At 44.1% G+C, this 21,275-nt stretch overlaps 1 protein-coding gene across 15 annotated transcripts in view; it reads right to left on the bottom strand.

Annotated features, from left to right (window-relative positions):
• FOXP1 (forkhead box P1) overlaps positions 1–21,275 on the bottom strand; it is a 381,192-nt gene that overhangs the window by 157,586 nt on the left and 202,331 nt on the right. For all 15 annotated transcript variants that reach the window (XM_026074865.1, XM_026074881.1, XM_026074883.1 and 12 more), the window contains one exon: positions 2,389–2,570. In XM_026074865.1, the coding sequence (XP_025930650.1) occupies positions 2,389–2,559 (171 nt within the window). In that variant the 5' untranslated portion in view covers positions 2,560–2,570. The remainder of the gene's footprint in view (positions 1–2,388; positions 2,571–21,275) is intronic.

Raw genomic sequence — 21,275 nt, 5'->3', positions numbered from 1 at the left:
CCATGTTTCTCTGCTCAACCGTGCTCATCATGGGAATATGTAACTAACCAGAACAGCGAAGCTCAAACTATCCGCCGCTGATTTTTTTCTGACAAAACAAGTGCCAGGTGGCAAAAAGAAAAGATTTGAATGAAATGCTCTTAAGAAATAGCTGTTTAATTCAGAACCCATTCATTTGTATTGAAGAAGCGTTTCGTAGAACGCATTCTGTTAAGTGACCTGAGAGCATATGTTGTATATGGGGAAACATCTAAACATTATGCTCCATGTTGTATGTGTATCTGTAAATGCTTGCATTAGCTGTCTGAAAACAACGGGGTTTTTTTCTTTTCAGCATTTAAAAATATTTTCCAAACACAAAGATAGATATTTTTATGCTAGCTTTGGTTGCCCTTTTGTTATTATCAGGGGTTTTTTTTAAGTAAGTGTTGCAAACTTTTCAATCAACTTGCTTTTAGAAAGAAAAACTCCATGAAAAAGTTACTCATCAAAACCAATTAGCAGCAGAATTCAAACACAGAGCATAAAGGTCTTTTACAAACTCCGAGAAAAGCAAGTTAACCGAACATATTTATTGTTCTGGCAGAGGCGGAGGATAAACAAACTACATGCTAAAATCTGCGTTCTGTGCAAGCACGCCGTACAGCAATCCTGCCCACCCCGCTGCTGTGCCCAGCTCCCGGTGCCGGCAGCACGGTCCCGGCGGTGCTGGGCACCATTCGGGAGCCCCGTGCGGGAACGAATCCGTGCCGCTCCTTAACCGACCCAGCGGGCGGCTGTTGCAGGATACAGCGCGTTGCACGTACAGCGTGGCCCGATGCAACGAGCACCCTCTGGATGCCTGCGGAGGAGCCTTGGCACAGGGCTTTCCCAAGGAAGACTGGGAGCCGGTGGCGAGAAGGAGACGCCGAAGGGCTGTGCGTTTCTGATGTATGGTATGCTATAGGTTGTGTGTGTGTGTGTGTGTGTGTGTGTGTGTGTGTGTGCGTGCGCCTCTTTCTCTCTCCAAACAAAGGGGGGAGGCAGCAGCATTGGAAAATTCCACGGTGCTCACCGGGAAAACCCAGCGCGGTTACCTCGCTGTTGCGCGACCGAGCCTTTGTAAGGGGAGAGACCTTTGTGTCGAACGCATTTTACTGTTCCCACTTCTCGTTGACTGTCCTATATTAATCAAAGCTGTAACCCCTGTTGTCTTTGCACTACGAATCAGAATGTGCCCCTGGCGAAGAACGAGGGAAAAGTCAACAGGAATTAAGTTTCAGTGCAACTGTTTACTCAACTGTGGCCTGCAGTTATTGAAATTTTATCCGTGGTTTTGTGTGACTACTGCAGTAATGAATTCAGCATGGCTGTGATTTTCTCACTGATGGTATTCTCACTTCAAGTAAAAACCTGTAGGATGAAAATGACTGAAACGACCAAAGGCTGTGCATTTAGTATCATCCATTTCTCCGGCTTGTTTAATTATGGCAGCTTTCTCTCTTAGGTTGGCAAACGGGGTCCCTTGCTCCTTTTCAAGCCATCAATTTGCCTTGTTTTTGACTGCAGGTTTTTCTTCACCACAACAACCTGCCAGAAGGATCCCTGTACACTTAGGGGAGCCTTAACCAGCTGCCAGTCGCTTATTTAAAAGGTTTTAAGAATGCTTATTGCATGAGAGAAAGTGAGGGCTGGGCGTAAGCGTATTCACGACGGCTCTACCGCAGCCTTTGTTCCCAGACACGTTAATGATACATGCCCAGCAGCTCGCTGCAAAATTTCCAACGAGCGTATCAGGGAAAAGAAAGCGACCAAATATATTATATAGATAATTTACACTGGTGAAGTTGGTCACTTCCCAGAAAATACAATAATTAAAACACAAAGGGAAAACATTAATACATAATTTTGTCCTGATTCTTCCACAGTGAAAACAGTCCTGACGCGTGATTAATTTATTTATTTCTTCGGAAGTTTTGCTGCGGTAGATACCCCCCCAAACTTTTTCACTAATAGAAAACATTCTGTTGATAGAGGTTGCTAGGTTATATTAAAATTTGTTGCAAAAACAAAACTTCACGTTAGTGTATTTTCCACCCCGTGACATATTTTGGAAACCAGTTATTTGTATACAGCGGTTCGCCCAATCACAGCCACCAGGCACATGCAGGCAGTGGAAGCGAGCTCTGATCTTTGCATCTTCCCAGGGAATGCCTGAAAACGAACCCTGGAAGAAAAATCTAACATTTCMCTTTACATTACGATTGCAATCCTCTGCAGACAACGATGTAAGGAATGTCGTCGGCAAGTCCTAAAAGCATCGTCTGACTGGCAAATACAAGGGTTTTGAGGGTTAAATGCTCTATGCTTTTGCTGTAAGTAGGAAATTCGTAATATATGTTACAGTACCTGCTGTTGCTGAAGATGTGCTAAATCTGCAGCCCCAATTTCAACTGAAGGTGTCTCGCCGTTTGATCTCACTTCCCGTAGGCTGCACTCTAGTAAATGGTTGCCACCACTCSCTCCATTCTGAATGGCTGAACCGTTACTTTTTGTCTCAGTCCCAGATTCTTGCATCATGACTCAAAAACCTGAAATAATTTAGGGGAGGGGAAAAAAAAAAAGCAGCTGTTAAAACAGTTGCTGTATATAAGGAGACATGCACTGTTTTAAATCCTGCCAAAACTGTAAACATTTGTCATTTCCCTTCATACGATTTATCTTTCATTAATGGTTCAAGCTACTAGTTTATGTTTATTTATCTGTTGGTATAGCTATAATTTTAGTAAGTAAGTTTTGATCTAAACATAGTATTATTTGCTCAACATCTTTTTTCCCTTAGAGAAAAAAAAATATTTTTGAACGAACACACTGAATCCATAATTAAATTTCTTTAGTTACATCTGGATGCTTTTCTTCGAAACCGATGAGTCATYCTTTGCAACGTATTATGGACAATATCAAAAATTTGATATACCGTACATAGGTGCCGATAGGTGAAACAGAGCAGTCAGTATTTCGGTTTCCATTCACACCATGATACTGCCAAATTAGCGCCTTTTATTTCTACGATCTGAATAAAGGCAATTTAGGCTGCATCCACGATGTGCTGAGCATCATCAGTTTTCCCTTGGAGCAACCTCTCCACATGCTAGAATTCATTCAGTTGATCACAGAACGAGGTCTTTTGGGTAAATTTCTTGGCTACAGGTCTGGGCTGACTTTGCACATGCCTTAGCACTAAGGCACTGCAAGTGAAGAGGCTCCTGCTTTATTTTCAACAAACCGTGTATTTGGCTAAACATCGTCTTCATATTCACAGCTATTCACAGCCAGCCGGCATGGCTGTGTAGCTCTGCGGATTTCCATCCCCAGGTGCTTTACAATGCCATGTGGATAAATCCCACCAGCCGGTTGCTGGCTGCAGAGCGAGGATGAGGACGACCGCACCGTTGCCCACCCTGGAGGTCCTGGCCTTCACAGGCCTTTCTCTGGCAGTGCTTGTGAGCGACTAGACCCCCAAACAAGGCAAATTTGCCTGTTTTCAGCTGCAAACCTTTCCCTTAGAGATGTTTTTATGAGTTGTTTTATAGCCATTTCCACCTGCTAAGCACCAAGTTACAGAATTAAGATATTATTAACCTAATCTGCTTCTGCTGACCCATCCTCTCTTCCATTCGTGCTCTTCTTCTCCCTCACCACCCACCTCTCACCAGCATCCACACCAGGTCATGCTGGCCGTGGCAGCACCCTGTGCAGGGACCACCACCACCACGCAGAGCAGACCAGCCCTTTGGTCAGCGCTAAAGCAACAAGGTGCGTTTCCAGCATCACTCCCCCTCTACAAAACTGCTTGAAAGGGGCCAGGGAGAAAGTCTTGCCTCCCTGCATCGTGCTCCACCAACACACAACCATTTCCAACCCGCAGCCCTGAGGCAAAGCATTGCCTACAATGTCACCAGGAGGCAACTGCAAAATTGCAGTTTGAAGAGGAAAGCGTGGGTGCTGCTTGAAGGCATTCCTGGCCTGGCATGAGGGTGGCTGCTCGGAGGCCCGATCCGGTGGGGAAGACGGCGGAGGGTAAGCCACGCGGCATACTCAGAGCACATCTCCCACTCTGTACTAACTCACTGCATGCACGCTCTTAACGTGAGCCAAACGCCTTTGCGCGTGGTAGTTAACTTGGAAAGCAAGTTGCTTCACCCCATGAGAGAGCTTGGGGTGCTCCCACCTGGGGATTCCCAGGGAGCAACCGGTGTGCCATAAATTCATGCTCTGCACTACCCTGCTGTAACTCCCCTGTGGAGACCAGCCTTACATTTACATGAGCAGTCCAGAAAAGTAGATCACTTGTGCTTGATAGCTTGCTTTTGGACATGAAAAGTTCATATTTAAGGAGGAACCTGTTAGAAGTCAGTAACTCTACTCTGATTTAGAAGGAATGAGAAAAATCCTCCCTTCCAGCACATAAGGGAAAATATCAATCAGGAAAGGAGAGAGAAAGCAATGCATTTCTAATGGAGAAGTACTAGGGGAAAGTACTTTCCCCAGGAATTTCATGCCAGCTTAATTGCGAGCCCTCGGCCACCCAAGGCACAACACTCGCTGCTGGAGACGACGGTTCTCCCTTCCAGCGCCGGCTCCCTTGGGCTAGTGGCTCAGAGCAGGCAGCCGCTTCCACAAGCGCTGCCAGAGTGGCCTCACCGCCAGCCGGAGGTGACATTCAACACCAAACCCCGGGCATTGCTCGGCTCGGCGTAGAGGCCCGCTCCAGCCGAACGCGCAAACACCAGGCCACTTATTAATTTGGTAGCTTTAGATATTCATACCGATGATCCATACGGCCGGTAATCACAATGTCACCACTGCGAAGCAGCCGACTAACGAGGGCTTTGTCCCCACCAAGCACTCCTTTCTGATTCACGCTGGAGGCCGGGTGAGCCACTCATTAGCAGGAGCCCGCTCCAGCCGTGACGGGAGCTATTCACGCTGCCTGCCGTCCCAGCGTATGCAAGGTGGTAGGACAGATTCAAACGTTCCGATTACATTTAAATAAATTTCAGCTGGTCTATGGAAACTTCTTTCAATCTGTTTTGTGAAATCTTCGAATTATGCAAAGAGACAAAAGGGCTTGGGGGCTCATTATAATGCTTCTGTCAACTCCCTTGTAAAAGCTTCAGAGATCTAAACTAACCCAAAACTTTCCTAATGCCACCAGCAAACGCTTTTTGGTTTTAACATGATCCAGTTCTGACACAGATGGAGCATGGTGTGTTTCTCATTTTCAGCACTATAAGGAAACCTCACAAACATGATAAGGTCTAAATAACTGTGTTTACTCCACCCGTGTAACATACAGCACTGCATCACCCTTACAGTAGTGACTGCACGGCACAGGTTGCTTCAGAAACGCAGAAAGGAGGGAGAACCTCCCGACAGCTCACCAATTAGTCAAAGGGATACCATGCAATTTTTATATGCTACATGACAAAAAGGATACATCGCTTTTAAGCAGAGATAAATCAAAAAGAAAGAACTGATATAATTCTTTTCCTTCCATCTAAATTTGGGGTCAAGCCTCAACTGGTGTAAACAGGGCTTTACATTAATTTGTCTCAGCTGAAGATCTGGAGTAGGATGAACATGAACCGTTGCTTGATTGGGTTAGCAAGTTAAATTCACGGACTCATCTCTTTGATCGCTGTGATATCTGACGGCAAACAGGGGATGGCATGTCACCAACACACATCATGCTGAGAAGGTCCTAGGGTGGACCAAGCTGACTGAGGAAAGACATCCTAAAGAATTGGTAGCAGATGCCTTCAGCTGATACCACAGTGGAAAGAGATGCAAAAAGAAACACACGCCTAAAGAATAAAAAAGGACATTTCATTTTCAAACACTTCCAATGCAACAAGTCGACAGGAAGCAGGAACCTGGATAAACTACTAAGAAGGGTCAAAGAAAGCCCTGACCAAAGCCCTGAGATGCCTTCGACAGAGGCAAGAAGAATGTGCACCACTGCGGAGCAGATCTATCACTGCCTGATCACAATTTGTTGGCTTGCCCTTCTGAGCAAAACATCCCTGAGACACAAGAAATAATTCACAAACAAACTGGTCAAGAAATTATTTATTGCCTCTAAGATTGCAAAATGTTCCTGGAAAGAAACAACAGTAGAAATTGCTACAATTTTTCCAACCTGTAGGACTGAGAGAAGGATGGATTATTTATAGTACTTGGTAACAAAAAGATCACTGAGTTTTTGAGAACCTTTTCCATGATAAATTTCATGTTCCATTTTACACTACAAAGTCACCCAGCCAGTCACTACTGGTCATTTGAGCTGTATAGTGTAGGCTCTGAACCTTTTACTGGCCATGCCCGCCTTATGTATACAGGAGGATCAGCAGCAGCTACCAAGAAAATAGAGCTGGAAATGGACTTTGCAAAGACAACATCCAAACAGTAAGAAGAAAATTATGATGATTTGAACTTTCAGGGTTTTGTCCACTCAAAAATTATTTTAAAAGAAGAGATGAACATCTCTGTGTAAATTTTGCTTTAAATGTGCCCATTCATGGGGCAATCAACTTCAAGTTCAGTATAACCTCAACTGGAGAACACCACAAAACAAATCCACTTTGCTAAAATACCTCAAATAGAAAACAGGATTTTCAAGGGAGACAAGATGAAAGTATTTATTTCTTCACTGTAGTTAAATGTGCGTTGACATAAATAATCACAATTTGGTTTGATCATTAGGCATCATGTCATGAAAATCAATCTGCAAGAGCTTTCTGCAACAGTGATTATTATTTGTCTTTTTAAGCATACCTAAATGAGCTAAGGTGATAGTACACTGAGGATGGCTGAGATAATTGTCTCTCTTCAGCAGAGAGAAGGAGGCCTTAGACAAGTCTATTAGTGAAGTCTGTCAATCAAAATTTTGAAAGATTATTAAAGATGATACAAGATGATTTTTCCTATGAAGAGATCAAAACTAAGTTCCAGTATGAGCAGCATAACTAACTTCCACGGTTGTCCTTGTAAAACTTCATCCTGAAATCAAGAAGATCATATTAAAAGAACTCTTCTCATACGATTTATGTCAACTTCGTTTAAAAATCTCACGACAGTGACCACTTTCTCAAGATTCTGGTCTTAACCTGCACAAAACCTTGTCTAGTTTTGATGCACAGCCAAATACAAAGCCAAAGTTTGGCCCATATCATTGGTTAATGTGTTATGTTCAAAGTAATGGGGAAAAGTTTCAGTGGCAAGAAACCAGAGCAATGTGCACTGTCAACAGTTAATTGTCTTCCAAATGACTGAGCAAGAAGTAGGGACAGCTAATTTCTTAAGGACCTAGTCAAAAACTGAAAAAACATCGGTTGGATGTGAACTCTGGCTGAGTCAAAATGACCCTTCTTGAGGTCCCCACTGGGGATGTTTTGAACTGAAAAGACAGAACCTGAAGGAATCCTAATTTTGAAAACGTTCTGTGCTTTTTCATAAAAAAAAAAATCCGTAACACATGACAAAGACCAGATGCTGCAGACACACATCTCTTAGCTCCACTGGACTATTTAGACGAGCAAGGTTAAGCATGGATATTAGTACGCAGGAGGCAGGCACTGAAGTGTGCAATTTCTGCAGTTCTCCTACTAGTATCGTTTCTAAAGACTAAGCAGCATTGTTTAGTGTCAGCATGAGGGAGGATTTACTTACCAAAGCACAAGTCGGAATAAGGACCCACTGCAAGTTTGAAAGACTAAGGGGCAGATATTCAAAAGTGTTTAGATGCCTTACAATACATGGAAGCATCTGGCAAGATATTTTTAAGAATCTTAAATATGCACCAAGCCACACTTGTAACAATCTCATCACTTTTAAAAAAACTATTCCTGGGGTCTTCTGGGCCTTAAAATTTTTCCTTATATGTGCTTCCAGATTCAACCTGGAACAGACATTCAGAATGTAGCCTGAAGGTTTCAAAATTAGTTGCAAGGCTGATGTTTTGGCTATTATTTTTTAGAGATTTTTACAAATACATGCACATAAGATCATTCAATATTTCTGTCCCCTGGGAACAGTGCTAGAGCAAAAACGTTGTCATAATACATCCCTTCTTTGTCACATTTGTGAAAGATTTTAAGCTAACAAAAAGTTCAGTCTTTATTCCAGGGCAGTTAATTAAGGTTGACCAAGTCAGGCAGAAGTAAATTAACTTGGCTGATCAATTATTTATATGAAGCAGAATAAATGCCCTTAAAGAACTTGGCCCAGCCATGAAAGGATGTGTAAATTAAACTAAACACAGATTTATAAAATGTATTTCTACTTTTATGGACAGATGAGTTAATGGTAAAATCAGTTTTAAGTAAGTGATTAAATGACAAGATCTAGCCCTGAATTCTCAGACTCCAGCAGGCGCATTATCCATACATACATCCTTTACAAGTAAACACAGCAACTATCTGTTGCGAGCAGTTCCCGCACGTGAGCTCGGGACTAACTCCTGAGCACTTCTCTGTCCAACTGAGAGAGACAAGGCAGGGTGGGGAAGTGTCTCATGACAACGCAACCCTGCAAAGGCAGGATTTTGCCTCGTGAGAGTTAACGTGCTCCGGAGCGTGAACGGCAAGGCAAAACAAAGCGTGAGCAAAGCTGCTGCTTCCCGACAGCGCAGGTACCAAAGCCAAAGCAGCCTGGTGCTCCCAGAACTGCTCTCAGGAGCGAGGACCACAGCAGGTTTCCCAGGACACCACTGAACTTGCAGGAGGTCCATTTTAGTCCCCAGGTCTGCAGAGCACAGGCCCTGCGGGGGAAAGTGCCTCTGGCTCCACATCCCACCACCAGTTCTCCTGAAGTTTTCCAGGAACATGCTTCGGTCCAGAGGGCTGGTCTCCAGCTGGCGGGTGTCGAAACACCCCGTTTAGGCCAGCCAGCGGGCTGTCCCTAGGTTGGTGAGCTGGCTGGCAGCATAGGAGGAACATACCGTCCTGCCATCCGTGAGTTCGGTAAAAGAATAAGGATTCACTAGTGGAAATTAAAAGCCTTGGGAAAGGTAAGGCTTTGATCTACCGTGGGGGAAGGCGTACAGATGTTCAGCTGCTCATTTACTAAATTACACCATGTCACAATTAACTGTGAATCAGCCAGCTTCACATGAGCAGCTCGAGGGCTGCCACCGCTCTAAATACAGGAATAACGCCGGGGAGGGGAGCCCAAACTATCCGGGTGGACCGGATGACTTTTCTATGCCTGTGTTTGTGGTTAGCAAGACTATTAGAAAGAGCCATCCCAACACATGGCATGATTTAATTAAATCAGATCACCCTGAACCCACCAGTCTTTCTCGACTTACAAAACCCTCAGCTCCCTTCACTGCAGATAGGTGAATACCCATCATGCTTTTAGAGTTTTCAGTAGCCGTCATTTATCCTGCTGACAGGGTGTATTTTAGGTATAATTATGTACTAACTAACTATAGATCAACTGTCAGTACATGAGGGTACTTTTTGGATAAAACTTCAGGCTTACCCCTTTGAAGGCCACTCGCCTACGCACTAGTAGTGGTTGCTGAATTTTGCAGGAGCATGAGAAAGCAGAAGGGTATTAAAAGAGCAATTAAAGATGATCTTTAAGAATCAACCAAAATAGTAAGAAACAGAACTAGTCAGATTCTGCTCTCCTGAAAAGCGATGCTGAGTCACGTCCGACAACAGCGTTCCTAGGACGAGAGGCAAACCTGGAGCAAGGAAAGGGAAGAACATACATGGGAAGTGGGAAAAGAGGAAACAAAGAGCCAGAGAAAGATAGGAGGTGAAATCCTTTGATATTTCCTCAGCTTAAAGAGGTAATTCAACGCATTAAAACGGATCCTTGAAATTTCAAAGGCTGAAACTCGCACAACAAAGATTGTCAAGAGCGCTATTTTCTAGGATTAGAACAAAAATGTATTGGGGTTTGTTATATGATATTGCACAGCCGAGCAAGACTGTATATTTGCTGTTATGCAAGCACCATCTTCCAATACCGAATTTTCATAATTATAACAGAAAGGCGTAAATTTTCTAATGCATGGCAGTTCAAAAAGTAATCAAGAGAATGAGCCTGAGGGCTATTTTAATGTATGCAAAGCTAGTGACCCACAGTAAATGGGAGGTAGGCTTCAATGAATGCAAASTAATGCACACATACTAAAGACCTGGTCTGATGAGGGACGGCTAAAATTAACACCCAATTAATTTCCGAATTGACAAACAAATGAAACCCATAAATCTACTTTCTCATTAATTTTCTTGTGGTATAATTTAAAGCAGTAATATGAGGGCAAAAACTGAGCATTATCCATCATAAATATCAAAAAAGATAGCACTGTAACACCATAAATTATGCATATTACCTGTTGTTAAAAATGATTAATGTATTATCAACTTTATCGTGCACTGTATATGTCTAGACGTATCAGAAATCTGAAATTCCATTTAGTGCTTAGGAAATAAAGGGTCCAGAAGAACTGGAACTACCACCGGTTCGTTCTGGGGTTAGCCTCCGCCGCAGCCGCCGCGCTCGCGCTGTCACCGGGGACTGGCGGGTCTGACTTGGACTCGTCCCAAGCCCTGGGTCGGCGGAGGTTGAGCGTATCGCAGAGGTGATGGGCCGAGCCTCCCGGGCAAGGGGAACGAATGGGGCTGCCCGCGGAGGCTCCCCACGCGGCAGCAGCCCTGCCGGCCGAGGGGAGCTCTCCTGGAGGATGCAGGGCGATGGGCAGGAGAGGCAGGAATTGGGCAGGGAAGGGAAATGGGAAGCCGTAATTAATTTCAGCCGGTGAGTTAACAGCTGAGGCTTTCTGGAAGTGCTTGGGCACACCGCCTTGGCCAACTGAAGAAGGACGTAGGTGGCCTCAGCTCATCCCTGTGGACCACTCCACCGAGAAGCTCAACTTCCCCTCACCCGAACCTGCCACCCTCCAGGCTCCTGAACAGCAGCTTTAGCTACTCCCGTATACCTGCAGCCTGCCTGGGCTTTTCCTTTTCTTAACTGTATACAATGACACAATCTCTTTCACCATTTTTGTGTGCGGCTAACACAGAGGGGGTTACTTCTTTTAAGCAACAGCATGCATTGTTAAGGCCACAGGAACCTGAAATCGTTTAGAGGCAGCGAAGTGAAAGGCTGACTGATGCTCTGCAGGAGCTGAAATTTAAGATACCAGTGGTTAGAAGAAAGGAACAGGAGTCAGGAGTCTAATCCCAGTTGTGCCACACTGACTTATTGTGAAATCGTGGTCAAACAACTTAACTTCTTAGGGAAATCAGTCATTTCAGTTACCCCTAAGGAAATCGGTTCTGCCGAAGGGAACCAAAGGGTGTAGCTGACCACAAACAGTAAGAACAGAGGACGAGCAAATCCAAGGAAAATTAACTGAAATGGACGTCATGAGGTTGCCACTTGTTCTGTTCAAAAACAGCTAGGGCTGGTGCCCACGAAGAGCTAGTGCACCAAAACACACCAAGCTGCAAAGAAAACAGCTTTCCTTGGTGTAAGCTACATCTTTCCTCGTACTCCTCTCTATTTCTTTCCTTGATACAAGCTACATCCACATCCAGGTTTCTGGTCCGTAACCTGACAGGCGACACCAGACACAAAAAGCCGTAAAACGCCACCTTGCACTTGCCTGTCAAGTAGGGCCCACAAAAGACCTTTCTCTCCCCGTTCACATAACCCAGTATTTCCTGGGGACCCCGAGGGCTAGGCAGAGATGACAGACAACGCGGCTTTCCCAGGAACGGGCCTCTCGCATCCTCCCTTCCTTTAACACATCTACACGAGGGTTGCTTCCAGTCTCACCTAGGACGAACAAACCCCCTTTGCAAAGCTGGCTCTATCTCAATTTATGCCTCTCAAGTTGACAGCTATTAAAATCCATATTCAGCACGAGGCTCATGCCATAGTTGCATAAAAGCTCTAGACCTGGGCCACTTCCAACCAACTGGCAAATATTATGTAATCCATTTACATACAATCATCAGCAGAGCGAGGTTCCTCTCTTTCTCTTGGGGAGAGCTGTCTTTCAACCTTCAGCTTGACAGAAATCATCCTTATCATCATCGGGAGCGAGGTGACATTTATTTGGAACGAAAAGGAAAAGCTAGTGGCAAAAAAAAACAACCTAAACCAAGCAAAACCCCATACCTCATTGTACCACTCTGCTCTGTGACTGCTGCTGCACGGACTCGGCCGTAAACACCGTCTGCGTTAGAGAAACACTCCTCCGCAAGGAAGGACGCTCGGTCGCAGCACGGCCGAGCACGAATGGCTGCACAGACCTGCCCCCACCTCCGGCCTCCTGCCCCACATCGCACAGGAGGTGCCACCTGCTCGCCCCAGCCCCGTAGATGCTGCCTGCGGTATTCACCACAACTACGTGCTAAAGAGGAACAGAAAATACAGAACTCTTCTCACAGTTGAGGACTTGCTATTTGCTCGTATGCACACTGCTCCGTGCTTGCAACGTAAATGCTCTCAATGTCTCTTACAGAAAGAAGGTGAACAGACTATTCACGAGAAACAAACAAACAAAAAACCCCAAAGTTGCATTTAATAAATACGTCAGTATGGTCAGTGTATGTGGTAGCAGTGCCACAGCAAGACAATAGCAAACCTTGCAAGACTAAGTGCTGACTATAGATTAATTATAATCCCACTCTCCATGCATATCTCCATTAAAGTGTTTTTAAATTCTCTATCAGTCTCCAGAACTCAAAAACCACCTCTAAGCCAGGTGCAGCTCTGCAGTACTTCTGCACAATGCAATTTGCATTTCACTATTTTCCCCTAGTTTAATACAGAGGAGGTTCGACTCAGCACAGTACTGCTAGTCAATTAACGACCGGCGTGTTCGGTTACACACTTCAAGTACCTCCCGCTTCACCTCCAGCTCTGTGACTGCTCCAGTAGCCAAAACGAACAATATGTTTGGACCACTGGTGCGAGTTAGTGAATATAATACATCATAATTTTTATGCATATTTTGTTGCTTGCTTTTCCAGGGGATGAAAAGGACAATTATTTAATTTTATCCTTCAAAAGCTTTTTATAAATATGTATTCAATGTCTTTTAATGGCTAATTCACGTAATTCGCATATAAAGGAACAGACACCACCTTTACACAAAAAGAGTTAACATTTCTTTCTCAAGGTCATTCAAGTAGGTTTACTCCCTTTGTGTGCAGAGCTCCAACAATTTATTGTTAGTGTTAACAGGTCCTGCCTGGTATTAGAAATCCAAGCTGTATTCAGAAACAATAACAAACAATAATTTTGAAAAACAAAGATGGTGTGAGTTTTTCTTGCTCATTTGCAAAACAACCCAAAAGCAACAACTACTAGGACAGCTCTAATTAGGGCTCTTCGAAAGCAAAGAGCAAATAGCCAGCATACAGAAATTAGCAGATGTAAATGCTGTTTTCCAGTCATATACAGAATAAAAGCAGCTCTGTAATCTCATTTGCAGGAGGAGGAGTGACAGAATGCATTTTTTTAAATTTGATATTTTTCTCTCCATTCTGCTTTTAGAACTGAGATTTTCCTTAAATCACCTCAGAAATAAAAGTGAAAGCTTTTCCTTTTCAAACTTCATAGAGGGCATATGCATTCATTAAAATCAAGACATGATAAAAGAGAGAAAGCAAAAAATATAACCCCAGCCAAGCACTTGGCAACATTCAAAGACTGTACTTTGGGGGTGGTTACCTGGTTCATAGCCCTATAGCTTTGTCCTAGACCTTCTAACTCCTCGTTTGCTCCATACCGAATTTTCTAGCCACCAGCCGTCTATTACTGTGCTAGTCGTCTTGCAGGAGTGCTCTCTCCCTTCTGAAAAAAGCAAACAACTGGATAGATATCATTACACTAAGGAAATCTCTTGGAAAAAACAAACAACTTGCTAATCTTTCTAGCCCCTTCACCCAAGTTAAAGATAAGAAAAGCAAACCGAAGGCAGTTTCAACCACATTCCAGGGACAAGTTCCCCTTTTTCTCCTTTATCAAAATCCCAGCATTTAAAGGTTTTTTTTCCAGACCTTGCAGGATAAACTGCTGCTCACACCCGCAAACAAAGCAATATTTGTTTAATAACTGATTGCTGCCATGGGTACAGTAAACAAGGGGCCCAGCATTTGTGTTTATGAACAAACACATCATCTTGCAAGAGCAATTTAACATTAACCAGGTGGAATAATCAACAGATTTCATAGGTGACACTCGGGGCAGGACTAATGTAAACAGAGCAGGGAGGAGAAAGGGGCCACTCTTAGGGAATCAAGGTTGAGGCAAATGCATTACAGAGTAAACAGCTGGGAAGAACTCAAGACAAACAAATAGTCATTCTTCTGACATTTAGAGAGGCAGAAAGGTTGGATGTTACATACATCAGCTGCTGACCACCATGAAATCAAACCAGTTGGGGACCAGGCCTGCTTGTTTACACAGTGCCATGTTTGCTTATAAACAACAATTTGCAGTTACCAACCTCGCATTACTCATTGCATAAACGAGCAGATCAAGTGAAATCCTGTTAACTCTTCTGTGGATTGTGTTTTTTTTTCCCCCCGCCTTAAACAACAACAAACAAGAAGCCTTTGCAGGCTTTCTTTGCAACCTCAGGACAACAGGCAGCAGAGGAAAATACATATCCACACATCTGTTACGATAAAGGGCAGAGAAAGCAGTTGAAATCACTTTAAAGTGTTTTACAAAACAAGATTTACCGGCTAAACCACTGATGCGAAAGATGTATTTACATAAAAAAGCACCAACTGCTGAAGGGGGGATGCAAAATTTTAATTTCTTCCCTAAAACAAATAAAACAACGTCTTTCTGCACAACTCAACCCCTTCCAGCATGTAGGTGTCCACGTGCAATTTCATACACATACACTCATGCACGCTCGAGCTCCCTGTATATAGCAACACATGACACCGAAGCAGCAAGGCCTGTTTCAGCCCTCTTCCTCCTCCTCCTCCTCCTCCTCCTTTATCTCCCCATCCTCAACCCTCTTGTTTCGCCTCTGATTACCGTTCTCAGATCTCCAAAGATTTCCCCAGTTCTGTGTCATTAACCCCAGCGGGGCTTTCTTTGAAGTCTTCTTCTCACAGCAGAAACCTCTGCCTCCTCGCTGCCCCTGCCCGACGTCCCTCTCGACGCCCAGGTGCTACCACGCTGGTCTTCACGTTGCTACCCAGCTCAAATGCCGAAATCCCAGCGTTTCCCACCTGCCAAGGAAAGCGCTTCCTTCCCTGTCTCTCAGGTCCCATCGCTACACCCCTTTCAAAGGGGTTTCTTGAACTTCTCTATGCAGAGCATGAAGTTTGGGAAAGATGTGAAGTACAGGGAGAAGATGGATGGTCCTACGGACAGGGGCTAATCCAGAAGTCTGGGGACCTGGGTTACAGCCCTTCCTCTGCACAACCTCTGCACATGATCTCCAGAAAGTCCCTTCATCCCTCTCATTTGTAAAATAAGGATAACAAGCCCTTTAAGCTTTTTTCCTAGTGCGAAGGGCAGAGAATGTAGCTGTGGTCTACACCACGTCTTTTTTTCTCCCAGATGTACTGAGGACCCTCTTCGCCGTGCAGGTACGTACTAACGAGTACCGATGCTACCACAAAGAAGCGAGCAAAACCATTTCAACCTCAAATGGCATCCAAAGTCATAGCTGGGCCTGCAAGTCATCTCCTCTCACCCATCATTGCACATCCAAATAGCACGGTGGCCAAAAGCCTCCTCCCTCGTAATTTTTTCACAAGTTTTAGAGTATTTGGTACTTTTCTTCACAGCACAGTCCTGGACATCTCTGGTTAGCTAAGAACCTCAGTTTTCTTCCTCAGAAAATATTTAGCCTTTCGTTAGAAACAAAAGCTCAAAACCAGGAAATCAGTAGGACCTACTAATAAGAGCAGTATTTAAAAAAAAAAAAAAAAGTCTCATTGTCCAGCCAATCACGTATTTTTTAAGGCACCAGCTCGGCAGCACCGTACCAGATTGGATAAAAGGTGCAACTCGAGCAAGGAGCTGGAGTCAGCACGCGGGGGAAGCAGAAATGCTGCCCCATTTCCTGCTCTTCCGCAGAGTATTTCTGGTGCCTGGGCTGCCGGGGACTTAACCCGGAATTAATGATTACACACAATACCGTCCTTTCTCCGCTCCCGGCAGGACTGCGAGGGCCAGCCTTACCCAACAACGGTGGACAGGGCTCACGGCAGGTTCAGACGTTTCACAGGGGCTTCAAAAATTTAGACGCTGCCACCAGAAGGCTTCTAAAAACATCAAGCTTCCCATAAAAGTCATGATATTGCCACGCTCGAGACAGCTGCTCTCACCTCAGCTGCGCTGCCTGCTCCACGCTCCTTTTCCAGCACGTAAAATCACAGTTTATTCAGTACAAAGTAACTACGGTATGATAAAAACTATAAGCATATCATTCAAATGCTTTATTGGTCAAATAGATGGATGCTTTTATTAGTCCAACCTTTTTTGTAATGGAGTGCCACTGATGACCCAGTGCTAGCCTCATTCCCTGCTATTAATCACACTTCTAAGAGCTCATTTTGCTTTAAAATCTTAAGAAATTGCTATAATTTAAAGACATGGTGTCTACATAATGGGAAATGCTTCACAGATTGTATCATTTCATATAACACAGAATTTTTATGGGAATGCTGACCACGATACCAAGGTATTACAAAACTTGAATAAAATATTTTATGGAGAAAATCTATGCAAACTTACTTTTGTATTTGTGGTTTGCCACATCCATAATGTTTTAATCGCAGCCTTTTGGGAGTTGCAGTATTCAACTGCATGTGGCTTACATAGATTAACACTACAAAAACACTCCCTGAACAAATATAAACAGAACTAAATAAAATTAAATGAAATTAAATAAAATAAAAGGATGGACCATGAGAGAAAGACTTCTTCAAGCTATATTTATGCAATTTAACACAAGGGATTTATTCTTTCATTTACTATACTATCTGTCTTTTCTGCACAGGGAAAAATGAAGATGTTTACTGCAAAAAACTTTCATGATAAAGTGGAAGCATCTTACAAATCTACCTACACTGAGAATTAAATTAATATAATGATGGTCTTAACCCATATTATTAAAATGTACTTTGCAAAATGTTTTGACAATGTTGACTGCTGCAGGAGGGAAAACACATTTAAGACAATTTCAGCCAAATGCAAAAGCAAAAGCCTTCCATTTTTCAAATGTAAAGTAAAAAGCATCTTTAAATTTCTTTTTATGAAAGAAAATGCAGTGCAATTATGTTATATGGTGAACACAAAAGAGTGTTCTTTCCTCAGTTCTCTAACAAGATATTAGTACCTACTGGCCTTAGGAATACAGTGTGTAAATCACATCATATTCAGGGTGTCTGAATTAATTATAATAGCAGCTGGAGAGAAATGTTAACTTTCCAGGTTGTTGCTAAGGATTAGCCCTTGTTTACAATTCTGTATTTATAGAACAAGAAAAATTTGTCAAATGAAGGGCAAAGAGGAATGCAAGAACACAAATTTAGCTTTGATTTCAAAACAAATCAGATCTTGCAACCATTCCTTGAAAAGAAAACCACATTTTTTAATGTGAAGATGCAAATGAGTCTCAGAATATAAAAATGCTTTATAATTCTGTGCATTCAACACTACTAGATGTTATTTAAAGAATTTATGTTAGCATTTCTCATACTCATAGAGCAAGCCCAAGATGCTGCAAACAGCATCTATTTAAAATGGGTAGCGTTTCTATGGGGCACTGTGGGGTAGCTTAGGAGGCCGAGAGCAGAGGACAGCGATGTTCTCAGCCCACGGGCAGCCGATTCCTGGGGTCATGAACAACTCCAAAGGGGTTCAAGAAAGAGAGGAACAAGCCCCCTGCCTTCAACAGGCTTAACACTGGCTATGTGGAGGTTTGCATCTCCATGCTGTGTGCAAATCAGGAGTCTCAAAACCATGGGAATAGGGAATGTCTCATGTGCATTCCCTTCCCCAAAGTTAGGCAGAGACTGCATGATGTGAGCAACCACCTTCTAGAAGGGCATTTGGGAGCCCAAGTACTGAGGACAGAAACGTCCATGGTGCAAAAAGCCACTATGGTGGGTCTCATCAAGGATTGACAAGTCTGATCCCAGTCCCGTCAAAGTCCATGGAAAGAGTCCCAATGAGCACAGACTGCTCAACCTTTGCAAGGGGCAGCAGGTCTCCAGCACCCTGGCAAAACTGGCTGGGGAAGTTTTTACTTCTCTTGCCACTATTCTGAGGATAAAGAAATCACCTGGGCCTCCAGCACTTTCATCTCTTTTTGCAAACAGGGCACACCCACCACAATTACGTTGCAAAACCATTTTCATTAGGACTCCTTGTTTTCACACACTTTGAGCAGTCTAAGACCTGCATTCCCTTCCATACTGCCACCAGTGTTTGTTGGTGTGTGGAAAACAAAGCAAAAGTTCTTTAGTGGTTTCAGTTTATGGAAAAGCAGATGGAAAAATGCTTTTTCCCATTAAAAAATGTAACCACCAACTTCTGAGCAGGGTGACTTGCAAAAAAAACCCCACAACTGAGAGCATCTAACCCCTCTCAAGAATCAGGCCCGTAACATAATAAGAAAAATGCACTTAGCTAAGCTTTTGTGAAAACATATAGCGTCTCCTTTCCTTGCCCCATCCAAGGACTATGGCTATCAGATTACAGCTAGGACAACATGATGCAGAAGAGAAACCACACACGTGCATGTGAGCATTTGTATGCAAGCTAACACACACACATACACACATGCACACAGTGTAAAAGCATTTAATATACTGGTTTAGCATCAGCCAGAACAGAAGAAATGGGACAGAAGAGGTGTTCTCCTCCCCAGCTTTGTCTCGAGGCTTCTTTCCCAGCCCCAGGTACAGCTTCAACCCAAGTCCAGAGCAAGGATCCTATTCCACTGAATTTTTGTGCATGAGACCTGTACGCCATGCACACGTTCTTCAACAGCCACATGGTCAGCAGTGGCACACCCGGATCTGAAACACCCTAACATAAAGTTGGTCCTCACCACACTAGCCCAATACAAAACAAAACAGAGTTCCAGATTTTTTTTTTTTTAACCTCAAAATTTCATCCTGGGCCTGAGAAACCTCCCAAAAAAAGCTCCATCAAAACTAACTTGTTTCTACTCACCAGGAAAAAAAAAAAAAAGCTTTGATGAAAAATGCTGTATCCAAAACACTCCTCACCAGTATGAACCACTTACTCCCACAGTGGCTGCCACTTTTTGCTTGCTGCACATGCTCACCACAAATGACTACTTTTGGGTGAGGCTGCAGGAGGCCAAGCTGTCAGCTCTCTCCTGCATTCAGCCACAGCCAAGGAGCAATAGCCCTTCTCCAAACTGCTGTCGGAGACAGCCTGGGAAGGGAGAGGAGAGCAGTAACCGGAACTGGACATCAAATCAGCTGCTCCAACTTGCCTCAGCCAACAACAGCTGGGAATCATGAGGACTCCCACAGCTGCGTACCCAAAATGGTTGCCCACTCCCTTCTGGAGTACGATGCCAAAGCAACCAAGAGCCTCCCGGCAAACAGCACTGTGGCCCCCCGACCTCTCCAAAACAAGCTGCCTGGAACCTGGACCAGAAGGGTCATCGCCACCAAGCCGGGCAGAGGTGGCTCCACGCTGCTGGAAAGGACCACTCTGTTGCTGGATCGCCAGCTGGGTGCAGAGGCGTTTATAACTGGTGTTGTTCCTTATATGGTTAAGACTGCGGGGATCTGTGTTGATGTACAAAATCAGCCCTAAACACACTACCCGAACATCTCCATCCACACGCAGGTGCATGGCCCCACAGATGTTCTGGCTCCCGAGTGCCGCAGAGCTAATGCATGTGGCTTCCCGCTCCAAGGGCTTGCGAAAGGGAAGGACACACTCTATTTGCACTCTATTCAGAAAGACGAGACTATTCAATGTCAGGATGTGCCGTAAGAGGGTAATTTGCACCCTAGACTTGATTGTACAATGCTGCGGTCACAGAGTGTATGATCTCTGCTTTTGGATTAAAACTGTTTGCAGAAGTCAAAGCAGAACAGGGAGAGTAACAAAACATACAGTGTATTTTGTTCTGCACTGCAGCCGCATATTTCAACTGCCTCAGCCGAATTCTTAGAGTAAACACAGCTTTAAAAGAAAATAGCTAAAATAGAGAGCTTCTGGAAAGTTCCTACTGATTATGCATGCAAGACTTCTCCTACTGCTTCCTCCCATCATTTGAAAAATAAACCAAACACCCAACTTCTACAACTATCTACAAAAGTGTTATTTTTCTGAAACATGTTACAATACCATCTGAGGTCTGCAAGTTGTAATGAATGCATCTTGTTTTGTAAAATACACAGAGGAGCTCAATTAAACGAACAACTGTAAAGGAAACAGGGCTGATAAAGGAATTAATGCGCTCGGTGCCAGATCATAACATAACATCTAGGATAACAAAACCACGTCAAACATGCAACTGCTTAAGACTTAAGAAAATAAAAAAGTTAAACCCTAAAATATTTTAAGCATGTGAAATTAAGATGTGCAAAACTTATTTTATAGAACTATAACCGAGAAGAGAACATGGGTAGCAGCAAAGCGTTGTCTCGCATCTCCTGCTTCAAGCCTTATTGAACGCACAGAGATGCACAGTGCACCCCAATTTCCTCGCCAGCCGTAAGGACTCGCGGTTACGAGGGTGCCTGGGTGACGCCCGCGGGTCTCCTGCCTGCTGCCAGAGGACATCTCAGAGGACTGTTCACCCCCATTTTGCAGAAGACACCACAGGAGACTGATCCGAAACCCGCTGATGCTAGAAAGCCTCCTTGAAGTTTTACAAATTAACACCTGCTCTGCTGAGCGGGGTTTCCTATACGCTCATTTTTCACTGCACGGCCCCCTGAATTCTTCCTCAGCGGCAGCGAACCCCGTTCCCCAGCCACCCCTGCCGAGGAGCGGCTGAAATGCTTTCACGAGTCAGAGTTTGCATCTCGGGCTCCTTTTCTTCCCTGCCATTTGTCTCTGCCTCCCCCCAGACTGCCCACACGCTGGAAGCGCGCCGTCAGCCACGGGTGCTTGTTCAGGCTGTCTGCACACATGACACCGGTGGGAGTACAGATTAGAGCTCAGCCGGAAGGGGAAAATTTAGGGTTCTGCAAAACCTTGCACATAGGCTTTTTTCCTTCACAGTTGCTGTG

The sequence above is a fragment of the Apteryx rowi genome, unplaced genomic scaffold, assembly GCF_003343035.1.
Source record: "Apteryx rowi isolate R43461 unplaced genomic scaffold, aptRow1 scaffold_4, whole genome shotgun sequence".
NCBI classification, from domain to species: Eukaryota; Metazoa; Chordata; class Aves; order Apterygiformes; family Apterygidae; genus Apteryx; species Apteryx rowi.
Note: the sequence above shows the minus strand (reverse complement) of the source record. Positions and strands in the feature narration are given on the sequence as shown.